General features: G+C 47.1%; 1 protein-coding gene and 3 pseudogenes across 1 annotated transcript; all 4 read right to left on the bottom strand.

Moving 5' to 3' along the window:
- Gm6172 (predicted gene 6172) lies at positions 1,003-11,024 on the bottom strand (annotated as a pseudogene).
- Gm36718 (predicted gene, 36718) lies at positions 11,041-11,931 on the bottom strand. Its single transcript, NM_001370903.1, has one exon. The coding sequence runs from the start codon at positions 11,669-11,671 to the stop codon at positions 11,426-11,428; it is 246 nt and encodes an 81-aa protein (NP_001357832.1). The 5' UTR covers positions 11,672-11,931; the 3' UTR covers positions 11,041-11,425.
- Positions 11,932-14,694: 2,763 nt separating this feature from the next.
- Gm36627 lies at positions 14,695-14,940 on the bottom strand (annotated as a pseudogene).
- Positions 14,941-18,273: 3,333 nt separating this feature from the next.
- On the bottom strand, positions 18,274-18,662 carry AA684185 (annotated as a pseudogene).
- Between the last annotated feature and the right edge of the window lie 4,198 nt (positions 18,663-22,860).

Raw genomic sequence — 22,860 nt, 5'->3', positions numbered from 1 at the left:
TCAGCAGAGAGGTTGTCTTGTGTATCCTGTGAAATGCTTGTCGGATAGTGGGCCAACTGATTCTCAAGACAGTATCAGATGTTACAACTCTAGAACTGTTATGATGTTAAGTCATTTCTCATTGATACTGAACCGAAACATTCTCCAATTGTGTATGAAATTAGTTTTTATTTGCCATTTGAGAAATAAAACCCAATTCCCCAAATTTGAACTTTATTGAAAAAGTATTTTAATTATTTAGAGCTTGTATGGATTATTTTTGCTGTTGTCTATTTTTCGTCAGTGACTTTGTCATGATTAACATGATAGAAGAAGCAAAATGTTAATCTAATGGATCCATGCTTCTGGAAAAATGAGCTTTCTGGAAGTCCAGACAACCAGAAGCAAACACATTATTCACAAAAAAAACTAAGCAATTAGCTTAGCGTGTAAAAAAAAGTAAATTCATGAGCTGGAGAGATGGCTCAGTGGTTAAGAGCGCTGTGTGGTCATCCAGAGGTCCTGAGTTCAGTTTCCAGCAACCATGTGTAACAGGATCCGATGGTCTCCTCTGGTGGGAGAACACTGAACTCTCATATATAAAATGAATAAATTTTTTAAAAAAAGAATGAACCTGCCATTAGACTCAGCCAGCCTTGAACTCAGAAGGGATTAAAGGCACGTATGATCACTTCTTACTTAAAATACATAAATAAACAAACAAAAAAGCCAAGTCATTTTTCTTTTCTTTTTCTTTTTATTGACTTATCTTTCATCGTGGTTTTATACAGTTCGGACAAAAACACACTCCAGGTCACCCCGATGTCGGTTCCTCACAGCATTCCTCCACCCCCTTACCCCACTCCCCACCAGCACACGCTACCACAGCAGGCCACCCCACTCCCTTAGGTCTCAAGTCTCTCCGGGGTTAGGTGCATTTTCCCTCACAGAGGCTAGACCAGGCCATCCTCGGCTGTATATGTCAGCTTTAGTTTCCAGAGGCCTCTATACCCCTTCGTTTGGCTTCTTGCATTCGTGCCCCTGTTCCTTGGGGGTAAATGCTCTCCCAGGGTCTTTTAGAACCAACATAATGTTTTGCTTCTGCCAAAAACTTGTCCAAACCCAAAGGATCCTGCTCAAAGTGAACTGGTCCTTCTCGGTTCCTCTGTCTATGGTCTGAACCAGTCCTTCTCATTAACGAATCTCTTGGTCTTTATCCTGGTCCCGAGGTCATCACAGTCCAGGTCCTTGTACAGAGTTTTTCTGGGGAAGGTGCTGGTGTGGTGTCTGAGGAGACTTGTAGTCCCATAGCTGTTCCTTGCCTGGGATGCCAGGAACCGTCACTGGAGAAGACAGGAACCTCAAGCTTGTATGCAAGGTCGTGGCTGAAGACCAGAGCAACTCAAAGCTTTCAGAGGCACTTGAGGTGTTGGGTTCTGTGAGGCCACCATGGGCGGCTTGGTGCAATCACTCGCCTCCATCGCTACAATCACATCTGCAGTTGTGCACACCTCCACATTCACATCCACTCCATCCACACTGAGGAGGGCTGTCCCAGTCCTGGACCTGTACCTTGGAGTCCTGGAACCTTCCGGATTGGTAGCCAGATGGCGGCTGGGGAGGAGCCCGTCCTTGACATCGCTACTAATTGGCTGCCTCACAGGCATCTATCCATTCGCTGTACACATCCACTGGTTCTGACAGGTGTGTGATGAGGGTCTGGAATTCCTCTAGGCACACCATACAGGAGATGATTCCAGTCTTTCGACCACGGTCCATTTTCACTTCACAAGACTTGTCATGGTTGCAGAAAGGGCAGGTGAACTCGGTCTCCAGGGTGCCTGTCATCTTCTTGGGGGGCGGCTTTCGCTTGGACTTCCTTCGTCCCATTACTGCAGGCAGGGGGTGGGGGTGGGAGTGGGGATAAAACAGTCTGTAGTCCAACTGCTGCAAGAAAGGTCAGCTGTGAAGGGAAAGTCCAAGAATCTAGTCGGTAGTTGCTCGGTCCCACGAGGCTGGTTGGTTCCGCTACTCTGCAGTAGAAGTAGGTTCCAACAGATGTGCTTGCAAGCAGGCAAAGAAGAGCCGGAACTCTTTTTATCTGGTCACGCTGGCCTAGACCAGATGTCTGCTTGGCTCTGCTTCCCAACTCGAAGGCAGAAAGGAGAGACTATTGTGTCTGGCTTTGGGCAGAGCTTGAGTAGATATATTTCCTCCAAGCCCCGCCTCCACGGAGACACACCCCCTTCCACCAGGCCCCACCTCCTGATAAACCACACCCTGTTCCAAGCATAATTCAATCACCACGTGTAGTGGCTAATCCTCCTTGTCAACTTGACTATATCTGGAATAAACTTAAATTCTGAATTGGAAGGTTCACCAGTGACCCTAATCTGGAGGCTGAGAGATAGAAGTTTCTGACCTGGATCTTGGTATGGAGATTGAGGCATAGTGGCTACAGATTCCAGAAGATTAAGACAGGGAGATCTCTGAGCTCAAGGCCATTTGGGATTAAAGGTGTGCTGGCACACACCTTTAATCTGGACTACACCCTCTGCTGGAGACCATCTAAGGACATTGGAAGAAGGGAGTCTCACTCTCGCTCTTTTGCCTGCTTGCCCTGTGGGACCCCCTTCCACCAGGCCCCTCTCCTGATAAATCACACCCTGTTCCAAGCATAATTCAATTACCACACAGTGCCACACCCTGTTCCAAGCATAATTAATCACCATACAAATAAAAAACAAAAGGACAATTCTTGATTATTATTATTATTACTTAATCATTCCATTTTTAAATTGCAAATGAAATTTCCTTCCTGGTTACTTCTCCACAATCTTTCATCCTATTTGTCCTCTCCTGTCTCCCCATTGCCTCTAGGAGGGCACTACCACACCCACCCACCTACTCTCTCCTGCTCCACCTCTCCAGCATCCACCCATGCTGGGCCACATCAAGCCTTCCCTGCACCAAGGGTTTCCGCTCCCATTGATGTCAGACAAGGCCATCCCTCTGCTACCTATGTATCTGGAGCCATGGATCCCCCAAGATGATATTTTAAATTTTTTAATGATTATTTTAGTTTTTGAATATTATGTAATTCCATCATTGTCCTTCTACCCATCCAACCTGTCCTATATACCCCCTCCTTCTACTCCCTCCCAACTTCACTGCCTGTTATACTTTTTAATATACTCTCAATGTCTGTCTCTGACTCTGTTTCTCTTTCTCTGTCACACTGACAGACAGGCAGGCAGGCAGGCAGGCAGGCAGGCAGGCAGAGAGACAGACAGACAGGCACGCGTGCGTGTCCCACCCCCCCTTCCAAGCACAGAATACAATGCTCACTTCTAGGAAAGATGAATTCTGGAAGATTTGTGGATTCCAGCCAGAGTGAGATCAGCTGGGACTTCCTGGGAGAGCTGTGTGGCAGAGATGGCTAGAAGACAGCCACATCCCTCTGGCCAAGAGGCTCTGCTGCAAAAACATCACCAAGCTGCACAGGTGGGAAAGGCTAGGGGCAAGGGGCTCAGCTCAGCCCAGAGGCTGTTCTATGTACCCTGTGAAACTTTTTAGGAGAGTGGGCCAACTGTTTCTCAAAAGGGTAACAGGAGTTAGAAACTCTAGAACTGTAATCATGATGTTTAGTCATTATTCCTCATTGATACTGAATCCAAACTTTCTCAAAATTTTCACTGAAGTAGTTTTTATTTGCCATTTTAGAAATAAAACCCAGTTCTTCAAAATTAAGTTTCAATTAATGTTTACCTTAGTTATTCAGAGTTTGCTTGTGTGAATAATGGTTGCAGTTGTCTCTTGATGGTCAGTGACTTTGTCATGACTGATATGACTGATAATGTTAATCTGTTCCATACATGCTTATGGGCTTTCCAGAACTCTACACAGCCAGAGGCAAACACATTATTGACGAAAACCTGAGCATTCACTTAGCATGGAAGAAAGCACGGTCATGCTGTGTGGCTTTGTTTTTTCCTTTTCCTTTTTATTATCTTTAATTATGTTTTTGACAGTCCAGTCTTTATCTCTGTCGTTGTCCCTCCTCTGACAGTTCTTCATCACATTCCTCCTCCCCCATGAACCCAAGAGATGATATCCCCACTCCCCACCAGCACCCCTGATCCCACCAGGCTTCCCCACTCTCCAGGGTCTCAAGTCTCTCCAGGGTTAGGTGCATCTTCCCTCACAGAAGGATGGCTAGACCAGGCCATCCCCGGCTGTATATGTCAGCTTTCATTTCAGGAGGCCTCTCTACCTCTTCGCTTGGCTTGTTGCCTTCGTGCCCCTGTTCCTTGGGAGTACATCCTCTCCCAGGGTCTTTTTGAACCAACATGATGTTTTGCTTCTGCCAAAAACTTGTCCAAAACCAAAAGGATCCTGCTCAAATTGAACTGGTCCTTCTCGGCTCCTCTGTCTATGGTCTGAACCAGTCCTTCTCATTAACGAATCTCTTGGTCTTTACCCTGGTCCCGAGGTCATCACAGTTCAGGTCCTTGTACAGAGTTTTTCTGGGGAAGGTGCTGGTGTGGTGTCTGAGGAGACTTGTAGTCCCATAGCTGTTCCTTGCCTGGGATGCCAGGAACCGTCACTGGAGAAGACAGGAATCTCAAGCTTGTTCGCAAGGTCGTGGCTGAAGACCAGAGCAACTCAAAGCTTTCAGAGGCACTTGAGGTGTTGGGTTCTGTGAGGCCACCATGGGCGGCTTGGTGCAATCGCTCGCCTCCATCGCTACAATCACATCTGCAGTTGTGCACACCTCCTCATTCACACCCGCTCCATCCACACTGAGGGCGGGCTGTCCCAGTCCTGGACCTGTACCTTGGAGTCCTGGAACTTCCGGATTGGTAGCCAGATGGCGGCTGGGGAGGAGCCCGTCCTTGACATCGCTACTAATTGGCTGCCTCACAGGCATCTATCCATTCGCTGTACACATCCACTGGTTCTGACAGGTGTGTGATGAGGGTCTGGAATTCCTCTAGGCACACCGTACAGGAGATGATTCCAGTCTTTCGACCACGGTCCATTTTCACTTCACAAGACTTGTCATGGTTGCAGAAAGGGCAGGTGAACTCGGTCTCCAGGGTGCCTGTCATCTTCTTGGGGGGCAGCTTTCGCTTGGACTTCCTTCGTCCCATTACTGCAGGCAGGGGGTGGGGGTGGGGGTGGGGATAAAAGAGTCTGTAGTCCAACTGCTGCAAGAAAGGTCAGCTGTGAAGGGAAAGTCCAAGAATCTAGTCGGTAGTTTCTCAGTCCCACGAGGCTGGTTGGTTCCGCTGCTTTGCGGTAGAAGTAGGTTCCAACAGATGTGCTTGCAAGCAGGCAAAGAAGAGCCGGAACTCTTTTTATCTGGTCACGCTGGCCTAGACCAGATGTCTGCTTGCCTCTGCTTCCCAACTCGAAGGCAGAAAGGAGAGACTATTGTGTCTGGCTTTGGGCAGAGCTTGAGTATATATATTTCCTCCAAGCCCCGCCTCCACGGGGACACACCCCCTTCCACCAGGCCCCACCTCCTGATAAACCACACCCTGTTCCAAGCATAATTCAATCACCACATGTAGTGGCTAATCCTCGTTGTCAACTTGACTATATCTGGAATAAACTTAAATTCTGAATTGGAAGGTTCACCAGTGACCCTAATCTGGAGGCTGAGAGATAGAAGTTTCTGACCTGGATCTTGGTATGGAGATCTTGAGGCATAGTGGCTATGGATTCCAGAAGATTAAGACAGGGAGATCTGTGAGCTCAAGGCCATTTGGGATTAAAGGTGTGCTGGCACACACCTTTAATCTGGACTACACCCTCTGCTGGAGACCATCTAAGGACATTGGAAGAAGGGAGTCTCACTCTCGCTCTTTTGCCTGCTTGCCCTATGGGACCCCCTTCCACCAGGCCCCATCTCCTGATAAACCACACCCTGTTCCAAGCATAATTTAATTACCACACAGTGCCACACCCTGTTCCAAGCATAATTAATCACCATACAAATAAAAAACAAAAGGACAATTCTTGATTATTATTATTGTTTATTATTATTATTACTTAATCATTCCATTTTTAAATTGCAAATGAAATTTCCTTCCTGGTTACTTCTCCACAATCTTTCATCCTATTTGTCCTCTCCTGTCTCCCCATTGCCTCTAGGAGGGCACTACCACACCCACCCACCTACTCTCTCCTGCTCCACCTCTCCAGCATCCACCCATGCTGGGCCACATCAAGCCTTCCCTGCACCAAGGGTCTCCGCTCCCATTGATGTCAGACAAGGCCATCCCTCTGCTACCTATGTATCTGGAGCCATGGATCCCCCAAGATGATATTTTAAATTTTTTAATGATTATTTTAGTTTTTGAATATTATGTAATTCCATCATTGTCCTTCTACCCATCCAACCTGTCCTATATACCCCCTCCTTCTACTCCCTCCCAACTTCACTGCCTGTTATACTTTTTAATATACTCTCAATGTCTGTCTCTGACTCTGTTTCTCTTTCTCTGTCACACTGACAGACAGGCAGGCAGGCAGGCAGGCAGGCAGGCAGGCAGGCAGAGAGACAGACAGACAGGCACGCGTGCGTGTCCCACCCCCCCTTCCAAGCACAGAATACAATGCTCACTTCTAGGAAAGATGAATTCTGGAAGATTTGTGGATTCCAGCCAGAGTGAGATCAGCTGGGACTTCCTGGGAGAGCTGTGTGGCAGAGATGGCTAGAAGACAGCCACATCCCTCTGGCCAAGAGGCTCTGCTGCAAAAACATCACCAAGCTGCACAGGTGGGAAAGGCTAGGGGCAAGGGGCTCAGCTCAGCCCAGAGGCTGTTCTATGTACCCTGTGAAACTTTTTAGGAGAGTGGGCCAACTGTTTCTCAAAAGGGTAACAGGAGTTAGAAACTCTAGAACTGTAATCATGATGTTTAGTCATTATTCCTCATTGATACTGAATCCAAACTTTCTCAAAATTTTCACTGAAGTAGTTTTTATTTGCCATTTTAGAAATAAAACCCAGTTCTTCAAAATTAAGTTTCAATTAATGTTTACCTTAGTTATTCAGAGTTTGCTTGTGTGAATAATGGTTGCAGTTGTCTCTTGATGGTCAGTGACTTTGTCATGACTGATATGACTGATAATGTTAATCTGTTCCATACATGCTTATGGGCTTTCCAGAACTCTACACAGCCAGAGGCAAACACATTATTGACGAAAACCTGAGCATTCACTTAGCATGGAAGAAAGCACGGTCATGCTGTGTGGCTTTGTTTTTTCCTTTTCCTTTTTATTATCTTTAATTATGTTTTTGACAGTCCAGTCTTTATCTCTGTCGTTGTCCCTCCTCTGACAGTTCTTCATCACATTCCTCCTCCCCCATGAACCCAAGAGATGATATCCCCACTCCCCACCAGCACCCCTGATCCCACCAGGCTTCCCCACTCTCCAGGGTCTCAAGTCTCTCCGGGGTTAGGTGCATCTTCCCTCACAGAAGGATGGCTAGACCAGGCCATCCCCGGCTGTATATGTCAGCTTTCATTTCAGGAGGCCTCTCTACCTCTTCGCTTGGCTTGTTGCCTTCGTGCCCCTGTTCCTTGGGAGTACATCCTCTCCCAGGGTCTTTTTGAACCAACATGATGTTTTGCTTCTGCCAAAAACTTGTCCAAAACCAAAAGGATCCTGCTCAAATTGAACTGGTCCTTCTCGGCTCCTCTGTCTATGGTCTGAACCAGTCCTTCTCATTAACGAATCTCTTGGTCTTTACCCTGGTCCCGAGGTCATCACAGTTCAGGTCCTTGTACAGAGTTTTTCTGGGGAAGGTGCTGGTGTGGTGTCTGAGGAGACTTGTAGTCCCATAGCTGTTCCTTGCCTGGGATGCCAGGAACCGTCACTGGAGAAGACAGGAATCTCAAGCTTGTTCGCAAGGTCGTGGCTGAAGACCAGAGCAACTCAAAGCTTTCAGAGGCACTTGAGGTGTTGGGTTCTGTGAGGCCACCATGGGCGGCTTGGTGCAATCGCTCGCCTCCATCGCTACAATCACATCTGCAGTTGTGCACACCTCCTCATTCACACCCGCTCCATCCACACTGAGGGCGGGCTGTCCCAGTCCTGGACCTGTACCTTGGAGTCCTGGAACTTCCGGATTGGTAGCCAGATGGCGGCTGGGGAGGAGCCCGTCCTTGACATCGCTACTAATTGGCTGCCTCACAGGCATCTATCCATTCGCTGTACACATCCACTGGTTCTGACAGGTGTGTGATGAGGGTCTGGAATTCCTCTAGGCACACCGTACAGGAGATGATTCCAGTCTTTCGACCACGGTCCATTTTCACTTCACAAGACTTGTCATGGTTGCAGAAAGGGCAGGTGAACTCGGTCTCCAGGGTGCCTGTCATCTTCTTGGGGGGCAGCTTTCGCTTGGACTTCCTTCGTCCCATTACTGCAGGCAGGGGGTGGGGGTGGGGGTGGGGATAAAAGAGTCTGTAGTCCAACTGCTGCAAGAAAGGTCAGCTGTGAAGGGAAAGTCCAAGAATCTAGTCGGTAGTTTCTCAGTCCCACGAGGCTGGTTGGTTCCGCTGCTTTGCGGTAGAAGTAGGTTCCAACAGATGTGCTTGCAAGCAGGCAAAGAAGAGCCGGAACTCTTTTTATCTGGTCACGCTGGCCTAGACCAGATGTCTGCTTGCCTCTGCTTCCCAACTCGAAGGCAGAAAGGAGAGACTATTGTGTCTGGCTTTGGGCAGAGCTTGAGTATATATATTTCCTCCAAGCCCCGCCTCCACGGGGACACACCCCCTTCCACCAGGCCCCACCTCCTGATAAACCACACCCTGTTCCAAGCATAATTCAATCACCACATGTAGTGGCTAATCCTCGTTGTCAACTTGACTATATCTGGAATAAACTTAAATTCTGAATTGGAAGGTTCACCAGTGACCCTAATCTGGAGGCTGAGAGATAGAAGTTTCTGACCTGGATCTTGGTATGGAGATCTTGAGGCATAGTGGCTATGGATTCCAGAAGATTAAGACAGGGAGATCTGTGAGCTCAAGGCCATTTGGGATTAAAGGTGTGCTGGCACACACCTTTAATCTGGACTACACCCTCTGCTGGAGACCATCTAAGGACATTGGAAGAAGGGAGTCTCACTCTCGCTCTTTTGCCTGCTTGCCCTATGGGACCCCCTTCCACCAGGCCCCATCTCCTGATAAACCACACCCTGTTCCAAGCATAATTTAATTACCACACAGTGCCACACCCTGTTCCAAGCATAATTAATCACCATACAAATAAAAAACAAAAGGACAATTCTTGATTATTATTATTGTTTATTATTATTATTACTTAATCATTCCATTTTTAAATTGCAAATGAAATTTCCTTCCTGGTTACTTCTCCACAATCTTTCATCCTATTTGTCCTCTCCTGTCTCCCCATTGCCTCTAGGAGGGCACTACCACACCCACCCACCTACTCTCTCCTGCTCTACCTCTCCAGCATCCACCCATGCTGGGCCACATCAAGCCTTCCCTGCACCAAGGGTCTCCGCTCCCATTGATGTCAGACAAGGCCATCCCTCTGCTACCTATGTATCTGGAGCCATGGATCCCCCAAGATGATATTTTTAAATTTTTAATGAATATTTTAGTTTTTGAATATTATGTAATTCCATCATTGTCCTTCTACCCATCCAACCTGTCCAATATACCCCCTCCTTCTACTCCCTCCCAACTACACTGCCTGTTATACTTTTACTATACTCTCGATGTCTGTCTCTGACTCTGTTTCTCTTTCTCTGTCACACTGACAGACAGGCAGGCAGGCAGAGAGACAGACAGACAGGCACGCGTGCGTGTCCCCCCACGCTCCCCTAAGCACAGATTACAATGCTCACTTCTAGGGAAGATGAATTCTGGAATATTTGTGGATTCCAGCCAGAGTGAGATCAGCTGGGACTTCCTGGGAGAGCTGTGTGGCAGAGATGGCTAGAAGACAGCCACATCCCTCTGGCCAAGAGGCTCTGCTGTGATAACATCACCAAGCTGCACAGGTGGGAAAAGCTAGCGGCAAGGGGCTCAGCTCAGCCCAGAGGCTGTTCTATGTACCCTGTGAAACTTTGTAGGAGAGTGGGCCAACTGTTTCTCAAAAGGGTACCAGGAGTTAGAAACTCTAGAACTGTAATCAAGATGTTTAGTCATTATTCCTCATTGATACTGAATCCAAACTTTCTCAAAATTTTCACTGAAGTAGTTTTTATTTGCCATTTTAGAAATAAAACCCAATTCTTCAAAATTAAGTTTCAATTAATGTTTACCTTAGTTATTCAGAGCATGCTTGTGTGAATAATTGTTGCAGTTGTCTCTTGATGGTCAGTGACTTTGTCATGACTGACATGATAGAGGAGCGTAATGTTAATCTGTTCCATACATGCTTATGGGCTTTCCAGAACTCTACACAGCCAGAGGCAAACACATTATTGACGAAAACCTGAGCATTCACTTAGCATGGAAGAAAGCACGGTTATGCTGTGTGGCTTTGTTTTTTCCTTTTCCTTTTTATTATCTTTAATTATGTTTTTGACAGTCCAGTCTTTATCCCTGTCGTCCCTCCTCTGACAGTTCTTCATCACATTCCTCCTCCCCCATGAACCCAAGAGATGATATCCCCACTCCCCACCAGCACCCCCAATCCCGCCAGGCTTCCCCACTCTCCAGGGTCTCAAGTCTCTCCGGGGTTAGGTGCATCTTCCCTCACAGAGGCTAGACCAGGCCATCCTCGGCTGTATATGTCAGCTTTAGTTTCCAGAGGCCTCTCTACCACTTCCTCGGCTTCTTGCCTTCATGTCCCTGTTCCTTGGGGGTAAATGCTCTCCCAGGGTCTTTTTGAACCAACATGATGTTTTGCTTCTGCCAAAAACTTGTCCAAACCAAAAGGATCCTGCTCAAAGTGAACTGGTCCTTCTCGGCTCCTCTGTCTATGGTCTGAACCAGTCCTTCTCATTAACGAATCTCTTGGTCTTTATCCTGGTCCCGAGGTCATCACAGTCCATGTACTTGTACAGATTTTTTTCTGGGGAAGGTGCTGGTGTGGTGTCTGAGGAGACTTGTAGTCCCACAGCTGTTCCTTGCCTGGGATGCCAGGAACCGTCACTGGAGAAGACAGGAACCTCAAGCTTGTATGCAAGGTCGTGGCTGAAGACCAGAGCAACTCAAAGCTTTCAGAGGCACTTGAGGTGTTGGGTTCTGTGAGGCCACCATGGGCGGCTTGGTGCAATCGCTCGCCTCCATCGCTACAATCACATCTGCAGTTGTGCACAACTCCTCATTCACACCCACTCTATCCACACTGAGGGCGGGCTGTCCCAGTCCTGGACCTATACCCTGGAGTCCTGGAACTTCCGGATTGGTAGCCAGATGGCGGCTGGGGAGGAGCCCGTCCTTGACATCGCTACTAATTGGCTGCCTCACAGGCATCTATCCATTCGCTGTACACATCCACTGGTTCTGACAGGTGTGTGATGAGGGTCTGGAATTCCTCTAGGCACACCGTACAGGAGATGATTCCAGTCTTTCGACCACGGTCCATTTTCACTTCACAAGACTTGTCATGGTTGCAGAAAGGGCAGGTGAACTCGGTCTCCAGGGTGCCTGTCATCTTCTTGGGGGGCGGCTTTCGCTTGGACTTCCTTCGTCCCATTACTGCAGGCAGGGGGTGGGGTTGGGAGTTCGGATAAAACAGTCTGTAGTCCAACTGCTGCAAGAAAGGTCAGCTGTGAAGGGAAAGTCCAAGAATCTAGTCGGTAGTTGCTCGGTCCCACGAACCTGGTTGGTTCCGCTGCTCTGCTGTAGAAGTAGGTTCCAACAGATGTGCTTGCAAGCAGGCAAAGAAGAGCCGGAACTCTTTTTATCTGGTCACGCTGGCCTAGACCAGATGTCTGCTTGCCTCTGCTTCCCAACTCGAAGGCAGAAAGGAGAGACTATTGTGTCTGGCTTTGGGCAGAGCTTGAGTATATATATTTCCTCCAAGCCCCACCTCCACGGGGACACACCCGCTTCCACCTGGCCCCACCTCCTGATAAACCACACCCTGTTCCAAGCATAATTCAATCACCACATGTAGTGGCTAATCCTCGTTGTCAACTTGACTATATCTGGAATAAACTTAAATTCTGAATTGGAAGGTTCACCAGTGACCCTAATCTGGAGGCTGAGAGATAGAAGTTTCTGACCTGGATCTTGGTATGGAGATCTTGAGGCATAGTGGCTACAGATTCCAGAAGATTAAGACAGGGAGATCTCTGAGCTCAAGGCCACTTGGGATTAAAGGTGTGCTGGCACACACCTTTAATCTGGACTACACCCTCTGCTGGAGACCATCTAAGGACATTGGAAGAAGGGAGTCTCACTCTCGCTCTTTTGCCTGCTTGCCCTGTGGGACCCCCTTCCACCAGGCCCCATCTCCTGATAAATCACACCCTGTTCCAAGCATAATTCAATTACCACACAGTGCCACACCCTGTTCCAAGCATAATTAATCACCATACAAAAAAAAACTAAAGGACAATTCTTGATTATTATTATTATTACTTAATCATTCCATTTTTAAATTGCAAATGAAATCCCCTTCTTGGTTACTTCTCCACAATCTTTCATCCTATTTGTCCTCTCCTGTCTCCCCATTGCCTCTAGGAGGGTACTACCACACCCACCCACCTACTCTCTCCTGCTCCACCTCTCCAGCATCCACCCATGCTGGGCCACATCAAGCCTTCCCTGCACCAAGGGTCTCCGCTCCCATTGATGTCAGACAAGGCCATCCCTCTGTTACCTATGTATCTGGAGCCATGGATCCCCCAAGATGATATTTTAAATATTTTAATGATTATTTTAGTTTTTGAATATTATGTAATTCCATCATTGTCCTTCTACCCATCCATCCTGTCCTATATTCCCCCTCCTTCTACTCCCTCCCAACTTCACTGCCTGTTATACTTTTTACTATACTCTCGATGTCTGTCTCTGACTCTGTTTCTCTTTCTCTGTCACACTGACAGACAGGCAGGCAGGCAGGCAGGCAGGCAGGCAGAGAGACAGACAGACAGGCACGCGTACGTGTCCCACCCCCCCTTCCAAGCACAGAATACAATGCTCACTTCTAGGGAAGATGAATTCTGGAAGATTTGTGGATTCCAGCCAGAGTGAGATCAGCTGGGACTTCCTGGGAGAGCTGTGTGGCAGAGATGGCTAGAAGACAGCCACATCCCTCTGGCCAAGAGGCTCTGCTGCAAAAACATCACCAAGCTGCACAGGTGGGAAAAGCTAGCGGCAAGGGGCTCAGCTCAGCCCAGAGGCTGTTCTATGTACCCTGTGAAACTTTGTAGGAGAGTGGGCCAACTGTTTCTCAAAAGGGTACCAGGAGTTAGAAACTCTAGAACTGTAATCATGATGTTTAGTCATTATTCCTCATTGATACTGAATCCAAACTTTCTCAAAATTTTCACTGAAGTAGTTTTTATTTGCCATTTTAGAAATAAAACCCAATTCTTCAAAATTAAGTTTCAATTAATGTTTACCTTAGTTATTCAGAGTTTGCTTGTGTGAATAATTGTTGCAGTTGTCTCTTGATGGTCAGTGACTTTGTCATGACTGACATGATAGAGGAACATAATGTTAATCTGTTCCATGCATGCTTATGGGCTTTCCAGAACTCTACACAGCCAGAGGCAAACACATTATTGACGAAAACCTGAGCATTCACTTAGCATGGAAGAAAGCATGGTCATGCTGTGTGGCTTTGTTTTTTTCCTTTTCCTTTTTATTATCTTTAATTATGTTTTTGACAGTCCAGTCTTTATCCCTGTCGTTGTCCCTCCTCTGACAGTTCTTCATCACATTCCTCCTCCCCCATGAACCCAAGAGATGATATCCCCACTCCCCACCAGCACCCCTGATCCCACCAGGCTTCCCCACTCTCCAGGGTCTCAAGTCTCTCCAGGGTTAGGTGCATCTTCCCTCACAGAAGGATGGCTAGACCAGGCCATCCCCGGCTGTATATGTCAGCTTTCATTTCAGGAGGCCTCTCTACCTCTTCACTTGGCTTGTTGCCTTCGTGCCCCTGTTCCTTGGGAGTAAATCCTCTCCCAGGGTCTTTTTGAACCAACATGATGTTTTGCTTCTGCCAAAAACTTGTCCAAAACCCAAAGGATCCTGCTCAAAGTGAACTGGTCCTTCTCGGCTCCTCTGTCTATGGTCTGAACCAGTCCTTCTCATTAACGAATCTCTTGGTCTTTACCCTGGTCCAGAGGTCATCACAGTCCAGGTCCTTGTACAGAGTTTTTCTGGGGAAGGTGCTGGTGTGGTGTCTGAGGAGACTTGTAGTCCCATAGCTGTTCCTTGCCTGGGATGCCAGGAACCGTCACTGGAGAAGACAGGAACCTCAAGCTTGTATGCAAGGTCATGGCTGAAGACCGGAGCAACTCAAAGCTTTCAGAGGCACTTGAGGTGTTGGGTTCTGTGAGGCCACCATGGGCGGCTTGGTGCAATCTCTTGCCTCCATCGCTACAATCACATCTGCAGTTGTGCACACCTCTTCGTTCACATCCGCTCCATCCACACTGAGAGCGGGCTCTCCCAGTCCTGGACCTGTACCCTGGAGTCCTGGAACTTTCTGGATTGGTAGCCAGATGGCGGCTGGGGAGGAGCCCGTCCTTGACATCGCTACTAATTGGCTGCCTCACAGGCATCTATCCATTTGCTGTACACATCCACTGGTTCTGACAGGTGTGTGATGAGGGTCTGGAATTCCTCTAGGCACACCGTACAGGAGATGATTCCAGTCTTTCGACCACGGTCCATTTTCACTTCACAAGACTTGTCATGGTTGCAGAAAGGGCAGGTGAACTCGGTCTCCAGGGTGCCTGTCATCTTCTTGGGGGGCGGCTTTCGCTTGGACTTCCTTCGTCCCATTACTGCAGGCAGGGGGTGGGGGTGGGGGTGGGGATAAAAGAGTCTGTAGTCCAACTGCTGCAAGAAAGGTCAGCTGTGAAGGGAAAGTCCAAGAATCTAGTCGGTAGTTGCTCGGTCCCACAAGGCTGGTTGGTTCCGCTGCTCTGCTGTAGAAGTAGGTTCCAACAGATGTGCTTGCAAGCAGGCAAAGAAGAGCCGGAACTCTTTTTATCTGGTCAGGCTGGCCTAGACCAGATGTCTGCTTGCCTCTGCTTCCCAACTCGAAGGCAGAAAGGAGAGACTATTGTGTCTGGCTTTGGGCAGAGCTTGAGTATATATATTTCCTCCAAGCCCCGCCTCCACGGGGACACACCCCCTTCCACCTGGCCCCACCTCCTGATAAACCACACCCTGTTCCAAGCATAATTCAATCACCACATGTAGTGGTTGTCAACTTGACTATATCTGGAATAAACTTAAATTCTGAATTGGAAGGTTCACCAGTGACCCTAATCTGGAGGCTGAGAGATAGAAGTTTCTGACCTGGATCTTGGTATGGAGATCTTGAGGCATAGGGGCTACGGATTCCAGAAGATTAAGACAGGGAGATCTCTGAGCTCAAGGCCATTTGGGATTAAAGGTGTGCTGGCACACACCTTTAATCTGGACTACACCCTCTGCTGGAGACCATCTAAGGACATTGGAAGAAGGGAGTCTCAGTATCGCTCTTTTGCCTGCTTGCCCTGTGGGAACCCCTTCCACCAGGATCCACCTCCTGATAAACCACACCCTGTTCCAAGCATAATTCAATCACCACGTGTAGTGGCTAATCCTCATCGTCAACTTGACTATATCTGGAATAAACTTAAATTATGAATTGGAAGGTTCACCAGTGACCCTAATCTGGAGGCTGAGAGATAGAAGTTTCTGACCTGGATCTTGGTATGGAGATCTTGAGGCATAGTGGCTACGGATTCCAGAAGATTAAGACAGGGAGATCTCTGAGCTCAAGGCCATTTGGGATTAAAGGTGTGCTGGCACACACCTTTAATCTGGACTACACCCTCTGCTGGAGACCATCTAAGGACATTGGAAGAAGGGAGTCTCACTCTCGCTCTTTTGCCTGCTTGCCCTATGGGACCCCCTTCCACCAGGCCCCATCTCCTGATAAACCACACCCTGTTCCAAGCATAATTCAATTACCACACAGTGCCACACCCTGTTCCAAGCATAATTAATCACCATACAAATAAAAAACAAAAGGACAATTCTTGATTATTATTATTATTACTTAATCATTCCATTTTTAAATTGCAAATGAAATCCCCTTCTTGGTTACTTCTCCACAATCTTTCATCCTATCTGTCCTCTCCTGTCTCCCCATTGCCTCTAGGAGGGCACTACCACACCCACCCACCTACTCTCTCCTGCTCCACCTCTCCAGCATCCACCCATGCTGGGCCACATCAAGCCTTCCCTGCACCAAGCGTCTCTGCTCCCATTGATGTCAGACAAGGCCATCCCTCTGCTACCTATGTATCTGGAGCCATGGATCCCCCAAGATGATATTTTAAAATTTTTAATGATTATTTTAATTTTTTAATATTATGTAATTCCATCATTGTCCTTCTACCCATCCATCCTGTCCAATATACCCCCTCCTTCTACTCCCTCCCAATTTCACTGCCTGTTATACTTTTTACTATACTCTCGATATCTGTCTCTGACTCTGTTTCTCTTTTTCTGTCACACTGACAGACAGGCAGGCAGGCAGGCAGAGAGACAGACAGACGCACGCGTGCGTGTCCCCCCACCCCCAAGCACAGATTACAATGCTCACTGCTAGGGAAGATGGATTCTGGAAGATTTGTGGATTCCAGCCAGAGTGAGGTCAGCTGGGACTTCCTGGGAGAGCTGTGTGGAAGAGATGGCTAGAAGACAGCCACATCTCTCTGGCCAAGAGGCTCTGCTGCAAAAACATCACCAAGGTGCACAGGTGGGAAAGGCTAGGGGCAAGGGGCTCAGCTCAGCCCAGAGGCTGTTCTATGTACCCTGTGAAACTTTGTAGGAGAGTGGGCCAACTGTTTCTCAAAAGGGTAACAGAAGTTAGAAACTCTAGAACTGTAATCATGATGTTTAGTCCTTATTCCTCATTGATACTGAATCCAAACTTTCTCCAAATTTTCACTGAAGTAGTTTTTATTTGCCATTTTAGAAATAAAACCCAATTCTCCAAAATTAAGTTTCAATTAATGTTTACCTTAGTTATTCAGAGCATGCTTGTGTGAATAATTGTTGCAGTTGTCTCCTGATGGTCAGTGACTTTGTCATGACTGACATGATAGAGGAGCGTAATGTTAATCTGTTCCATACATGCTTATGGGCTTTCCAGAACTCTACACAGCCAGAGGCAAACACATTATTGACGAAAACCTGAGCATTCACTTAGCATGGAAGAAAGCATGGTCATGCTGTGTGGCTTTGTTTTTTCCTTTTTCTTTTAATTAACTTTAATTATGTGTTTGACAGTCCAGTCTTTATCCCTGTCGTTGTCCCTCCTCTGACAGTTCTTCATCACATTCCTCCTCCCCCATGAACCCAAGAGATGATATCCCCACTCCCCACCAGCACCCCCGATCCCCCCAGGCTTCCCCACTCTCCAGGGTCTCAAGTCTCTCCGGGGTTAGGTGCATCTTCCCTCACAGAAGGATGGCTAGACCAGGCCATCCTCGGCTGTATATGTCAGCTTTAGTTTCCAGAGGCCTCTATACCCCTTTGTTTGGCTTCTTGCCTTTGAGCCCCTGTTCCTTGGGGGTAAATGCTCTCCCAGGGTCTTTTAGAACCAACATGATGTTTTGCTTCTGCCAAAAACTTGTCCAAACCAAATGGATCCTGCTCAAAGTGAACTGGTCCTGCTCAAAGTGACCTGGTCCTTCTCGGCTCCTCTGTCTATGGTCTATACCAGTCCTTCTCATTAACGAATCTCTTGGTCTTTACCCTGGTCCCGAGGTCATCACAGTTCAGGTCCTTGTACAGAGTTTTTCTGGGGAAGGTGCTGGTGTGGTGTCTGAGGAGACTTGTAGTCCCACAGCTGTTCCTTGCCTGGGATGCCAGGAACCGTCACTGGAGAAGACAGGAATCTCAAGCTTGTACGCAAGGTCATGGCTGAAGACCAGAGCAACTCAAAGCTTTCAGAGGCACTTGAGGTGTTGGGTTCTGTGAGGCCACCACGGGCGGCTTGGTGCAATTGCTCGCCTCCATTGCTACAATCACATCTGCAGTTGTGCACACCTCCTCATTCACATCTGCTCCATCCACACTGAGGGCGGGCTGTCCTAGTCCTGGACCTGTACCTTGGAGTCCTGGAAGCTTCCGGATTGGTAGCCAGATGGTGTCTGGGGAGGAGCCGGTCCTTGACATCGTTACTAATTGGCTGCCTCACAGGCATCTATCCATTCGCTGTACACATCCACTGGTTCTGACAGGTGTGTGATGAGGGTCTGGAATTCCTCTAGGCACACCATACAGGAGATGATTCCAGTCTTTCGACCACGGTCCATTTTCACTTCACAAGACTTGTCATGGTTGCAGAAAGGGCAGGTGAACTCGGTCTCCAGGGTGCCTGTCATCTTCTTGGGGGGCGGCTTTCGCTTGGACTTCCTTCGTCCCATTACTGCAGGCAGGGGGTGGGGGTGGGGGTTCGGATAAAACAGTCTGTAGTCCAACTGCTGCAAGAAAGGTCAGCTGTGAAGGGAAAGTCCAAGAATCTAGTCGGTAGTTGCTCGGTCCCACGAACCTGGTTGGTTCCGCTGCTCTGCTGCAGAAGTAGGTTCCAACAGATGTGCTTGCAAGCAGGCAAAGAAGAGCCGGAACTCTTTTTATCTGGTCACGCTGGCCTAGACCAGATGTCTGCTTGCCTCTGCTTCCCAACTCGAAGGCAGAAAGAAGAGACTATTGTGTCTGGCTTTGGGCAGAGCTTGAGTATATATATTTCCTCCAAGCCCCGCCTCCACGGGGATACACCCCCTTCCACCAGGCCCCACCTCCTGATAAACCACACCCTGTTCCAAGCATAATTCAATCACCACATGTAGTGGCTAATCCTCGTTGTCAACTTGACTATATCTGGAATAAACTTAAATTCTGAATTGGAAGGTTCACCAGTGACCCTAATCTGGAGGCTGAGAGATAGAAGTTTCTGACCTGGATTTTGGTATGTAGATCTTGAGGCATAATGGCTACAGATTCCAGAAGATTAAGACAGGGAGATCTGTGAGCTCAAGGCCATTTGGGATTAAAGGTGTGCTGGCACACACCTTTAATCTGGACTACACCCTCTGCTGGAGACCATCTAAGGACATTCGAAGAAGGGAGTATCACTCTCACTCTTTTGCCTGCTTGCCCTGTGGGACTGAGTAACTGTTAGATCCTTGGACTTCCATTCACAGCTGCTATCGACCATTGTTGGGAATTGGACTGCAGAGTGTAATTCATCAATAAATTTTTTTACTATATAGAGACTACCCATAAGTTCTGAGACTCTAGAGAACCCTGACTAACACCACACAAATAAAAATACAAAAGGACAATTCATTATTATTATTATTATTATTATTATTATTATTATTATTACTTAATCTTTCCATTTGCTTAATTTGCAAATGAAATCCCCTTCCTGGTTACTCCTCCACAATCTTTCATTACATCTGTCCTCTCCTGTCTCCCCTCTGCCTCTATGATGTTGCTTCCCCATCCAACCACCTATTTACCTACTCCTGCCCCTCCAATCTATCATCTCCCTACTATTCTTTACTTAATGTTTTGCATACTAATCTCCCACTCACAGATACTTAACAAGCAGTATATACCATGTACAACATTTATGTAAACCTACAAAAAATGCTACGCATTTTTTTCTGGAATGCACACATAAAACAAAGTTGTAAAATATTCCTTGGAATGGCCAGTTTAAAAAACAAAGTTTATCACCTGGGGTAGTTGTACATGCCTTTAATCCCAGCATTCCAGTGTCAGAGACAGAGGCAGAGGCAGATAGATCCTGAGTTTGAGGCCAGCATGGTTTACAAGTGAGTTCCAGGACTGCCAGGGCTTTGCAGAGAAACCCTGTCTCGAAGAAGAGAATCCATAAATACGTACATACATACATGCATGATATCTCTGAGGAAGAAAAGAAGGGACAAGATGCAGGAAGACTATCACACTCCATATCTGTAATATGATGTTTATTTAAAAATAAGATGAAAAAAGGAAGAAAGGAAGAGGGGGAGTAACGGAGAAAAGAAGGACAGAAATGGAGTACCAGCAACTGGCCTATATGAGTTTTGGCTAACCCTACTTTATGGTTTTTTGCTTTGTTTTGTTTTGCCTTTATGCTAAAAGAATTTCAGTTTTAAATGTTAGGAGATGCCCAATATTTAAAACATGTCAATTGCAGCCCATCTTAAATGTTCAACACAGAAGAAATGTTAGATCATGACCTATTCTTTCTGGCTGCTCAATCTAAGAGCCAGACCCCCACAACCTGGAAAAGTCAGGTAATGTCTTTGCAGCTCTTCCCGGGACAAACAATTAAGAATCTTTTTTGTGCATATACATTACTATAGCACGTAGCTTATGGCCTTCTTTCTTCCTCCTTTTCTTTTAATATAATAGCATTAAGTAGGCTTAGATTTCTCAAAACCTACTTTAATAATGTCTTTAAAATGCTTCCCTGCCCTTGTCTAAAGATAGGGGAGAAATGATAGTAAATAGGACAAGGGGATGTGGACCTGTTTAGAAGTATTTCTTCGGGGGCCATTCACATCTCTGTTGTCATGATACCAGCAGTCCAGTTCAGTAGTGTCAGGATATCAACAGTCCAGTTCAAAAGTGTCACCAAACAGGAATCAGCAGCACTGGCACATCCAGCAGAAACAGCCAGGCCCCCGAAGAATTAGCATGAGTCAGCAGGAGCAACCAGACCAGCCAGAATTTAAGGAGGCGTCCCCTGCCTTCCCTCTTTTAACAAAGTGAAGATCAGCGAAGACTTAAGACCAAGGATGCGTTGCACAGCTGGCTCTGCAAGCGCGCGCTGTCACTGTCTGGTGAGTGCTGCTTATGCCCTCTCCAAACGTCACGGGTCCTCTCATGGGCGTGTCTGCTCCAGCGAAACATCACGTGATGCTGATTCAGCAGGGTATCAAAGACTCAACCAGAAATTTCCGCTTCAATCTCCGTAAGAACCTGGTTCCTCCATGTTCTTTGCCATGTATGCTATACAGAACTAAACTTCCTGCTACCTTCCAAAAACTTAAAAAGGCAAGAGAGTTTTCCTTTGCTTGGATGATTTTCTCCCATAGGCACCCTGCCCACGGTGGCTGTCTCTCACCTGTTCCTCTCGCTCAGGGCCTCTCCAGGTTTTAAAGGGAAGCTTATTCTTCCATTTATGACCTGGCTGTTCCCCTTTTCCCTTCTCCTTCTCCTTCCTCTTCTTCTTCTTCCTTCCTTCCTTCCTTCCTTCCTTCCTTCCTTCCTTCCTTCCTTCCTTCCTTCCTTCCTCCCTCCCTCCCTCGGACCCCAAGGTCTATTCCAAGCCCCACACCTTCCTTACAGCTTCCCCTGGGGTCAAGGCTAGGCCACGTTCCATTCTCCAACCACAGGAACATTCTTGAGCAAAAATTTCTCAGAATGTACTGACTGATAGTCACCTGATCCTCTGGAAAGTCCCAGGTAGAGTTCAAATGCATGTCATGTTTGCTAGCCAATGGATTTAAAGGTCAACGTGCTTAGCCAATAAGTTTGAACTATAACCTTGCTGATGTAACTTGTGCCCCTAAAAGGTGTGAAAAATGTTTGTAATAGCCATTGGGGGTTGCCATCTTGTCACTTGCCTCAAAGGATTGATTGAGGGTTGACACCCCCCTCACACACACATGACAGAAGATAAACCTCTTGCTTTTGCATCATCAGTCTTTGTCTCAGTGTCTCACTCTGGGGCCTCTGTAAGTAAGTACCAGTGACCAGGAGTCCGGTCTTATAGTTCCTTTCTAATGTTCTCTCACATTGAGGCTGGATCATGGTCTCCAGGCCTCCTTTCTCAATGGGTAACATGTATCAGCTCCTTTCTCAGACCAACCACCTCATTCTTATACTTAAGAAGATACACAGATGACCTCCAAGACCTCATGTTAGCGTAACAATATGAAACACATTATAACTTTAGAAGTCTCATGGTCTTTGAAAACTTTAAACACTTTATAAAAATTCAAAGTCTCTTTAAAACATACCAAGATTTAAGAACTAAGTTTCTGTACAACAAAAACTAAGTTATTACTTTTTTACTACAAGATGGAGGAAACAGGGTACAGCTACCATGAAACCAAAGCCAAACCAACAGCAGTGTAAATCTAACGGTAGCTCTGTGTGTGGCATATGGCACACACTCAAGATCTTCAAATGGCATGGGTAACCCATCTCTGCCATCCCCAGTACACACAGCTTATTATTTTGTAGGCTCAGGCTGGTTCCACCACACTTGCTGCTGTCCTGGATAGTCACCCCACATTCCTGGCATCTCCTGTATACTCTGTCTCCACTGTATACTCTGTATACTCTGTCTCTACTGTATACTCTGTATACACTGTATACTCTGTATACTCTGTATACACTGTATACTCTGAATACTCTGTCTCCACTGCATTTGAGGCTGCACTGTCACCAGCGATGTCTTGACCTGTCTTCCGCATCTCTAACCCTGCCACGTGGTGCCAATCCTCCCCTGGTCTTGTTGATCCTCTTCAATACTGCAGCTGTTATGCTGCCAAAGCCCGTCCCGAGAAGAAGCCTCCTTACATCACCACATCTGGTTGACAGCTTGAGATGCAGCCTTGCCTGTTCCTTCCTTCATACTCCAGACCAGAGCTTCTGTGTGCTGACCTCAAG

This window comes from Mus musculus, chromosome 18 (assembly GCF_000001635.26).
Source record: "Mus musculus strain C57BL/6J chromosome 18, GRCm38.p6 C57BL/6J".
NCBI lineage: Eukaryota > Metazoa > Chordata > Mammalia > Rodentia > Muridae > Mus > Mus musculus.
The sequence above is the reverse complement of the archived record's forward strand: the minus strand, read 5'-3'. Positions and strand labels throughout refer to the sequence as shown.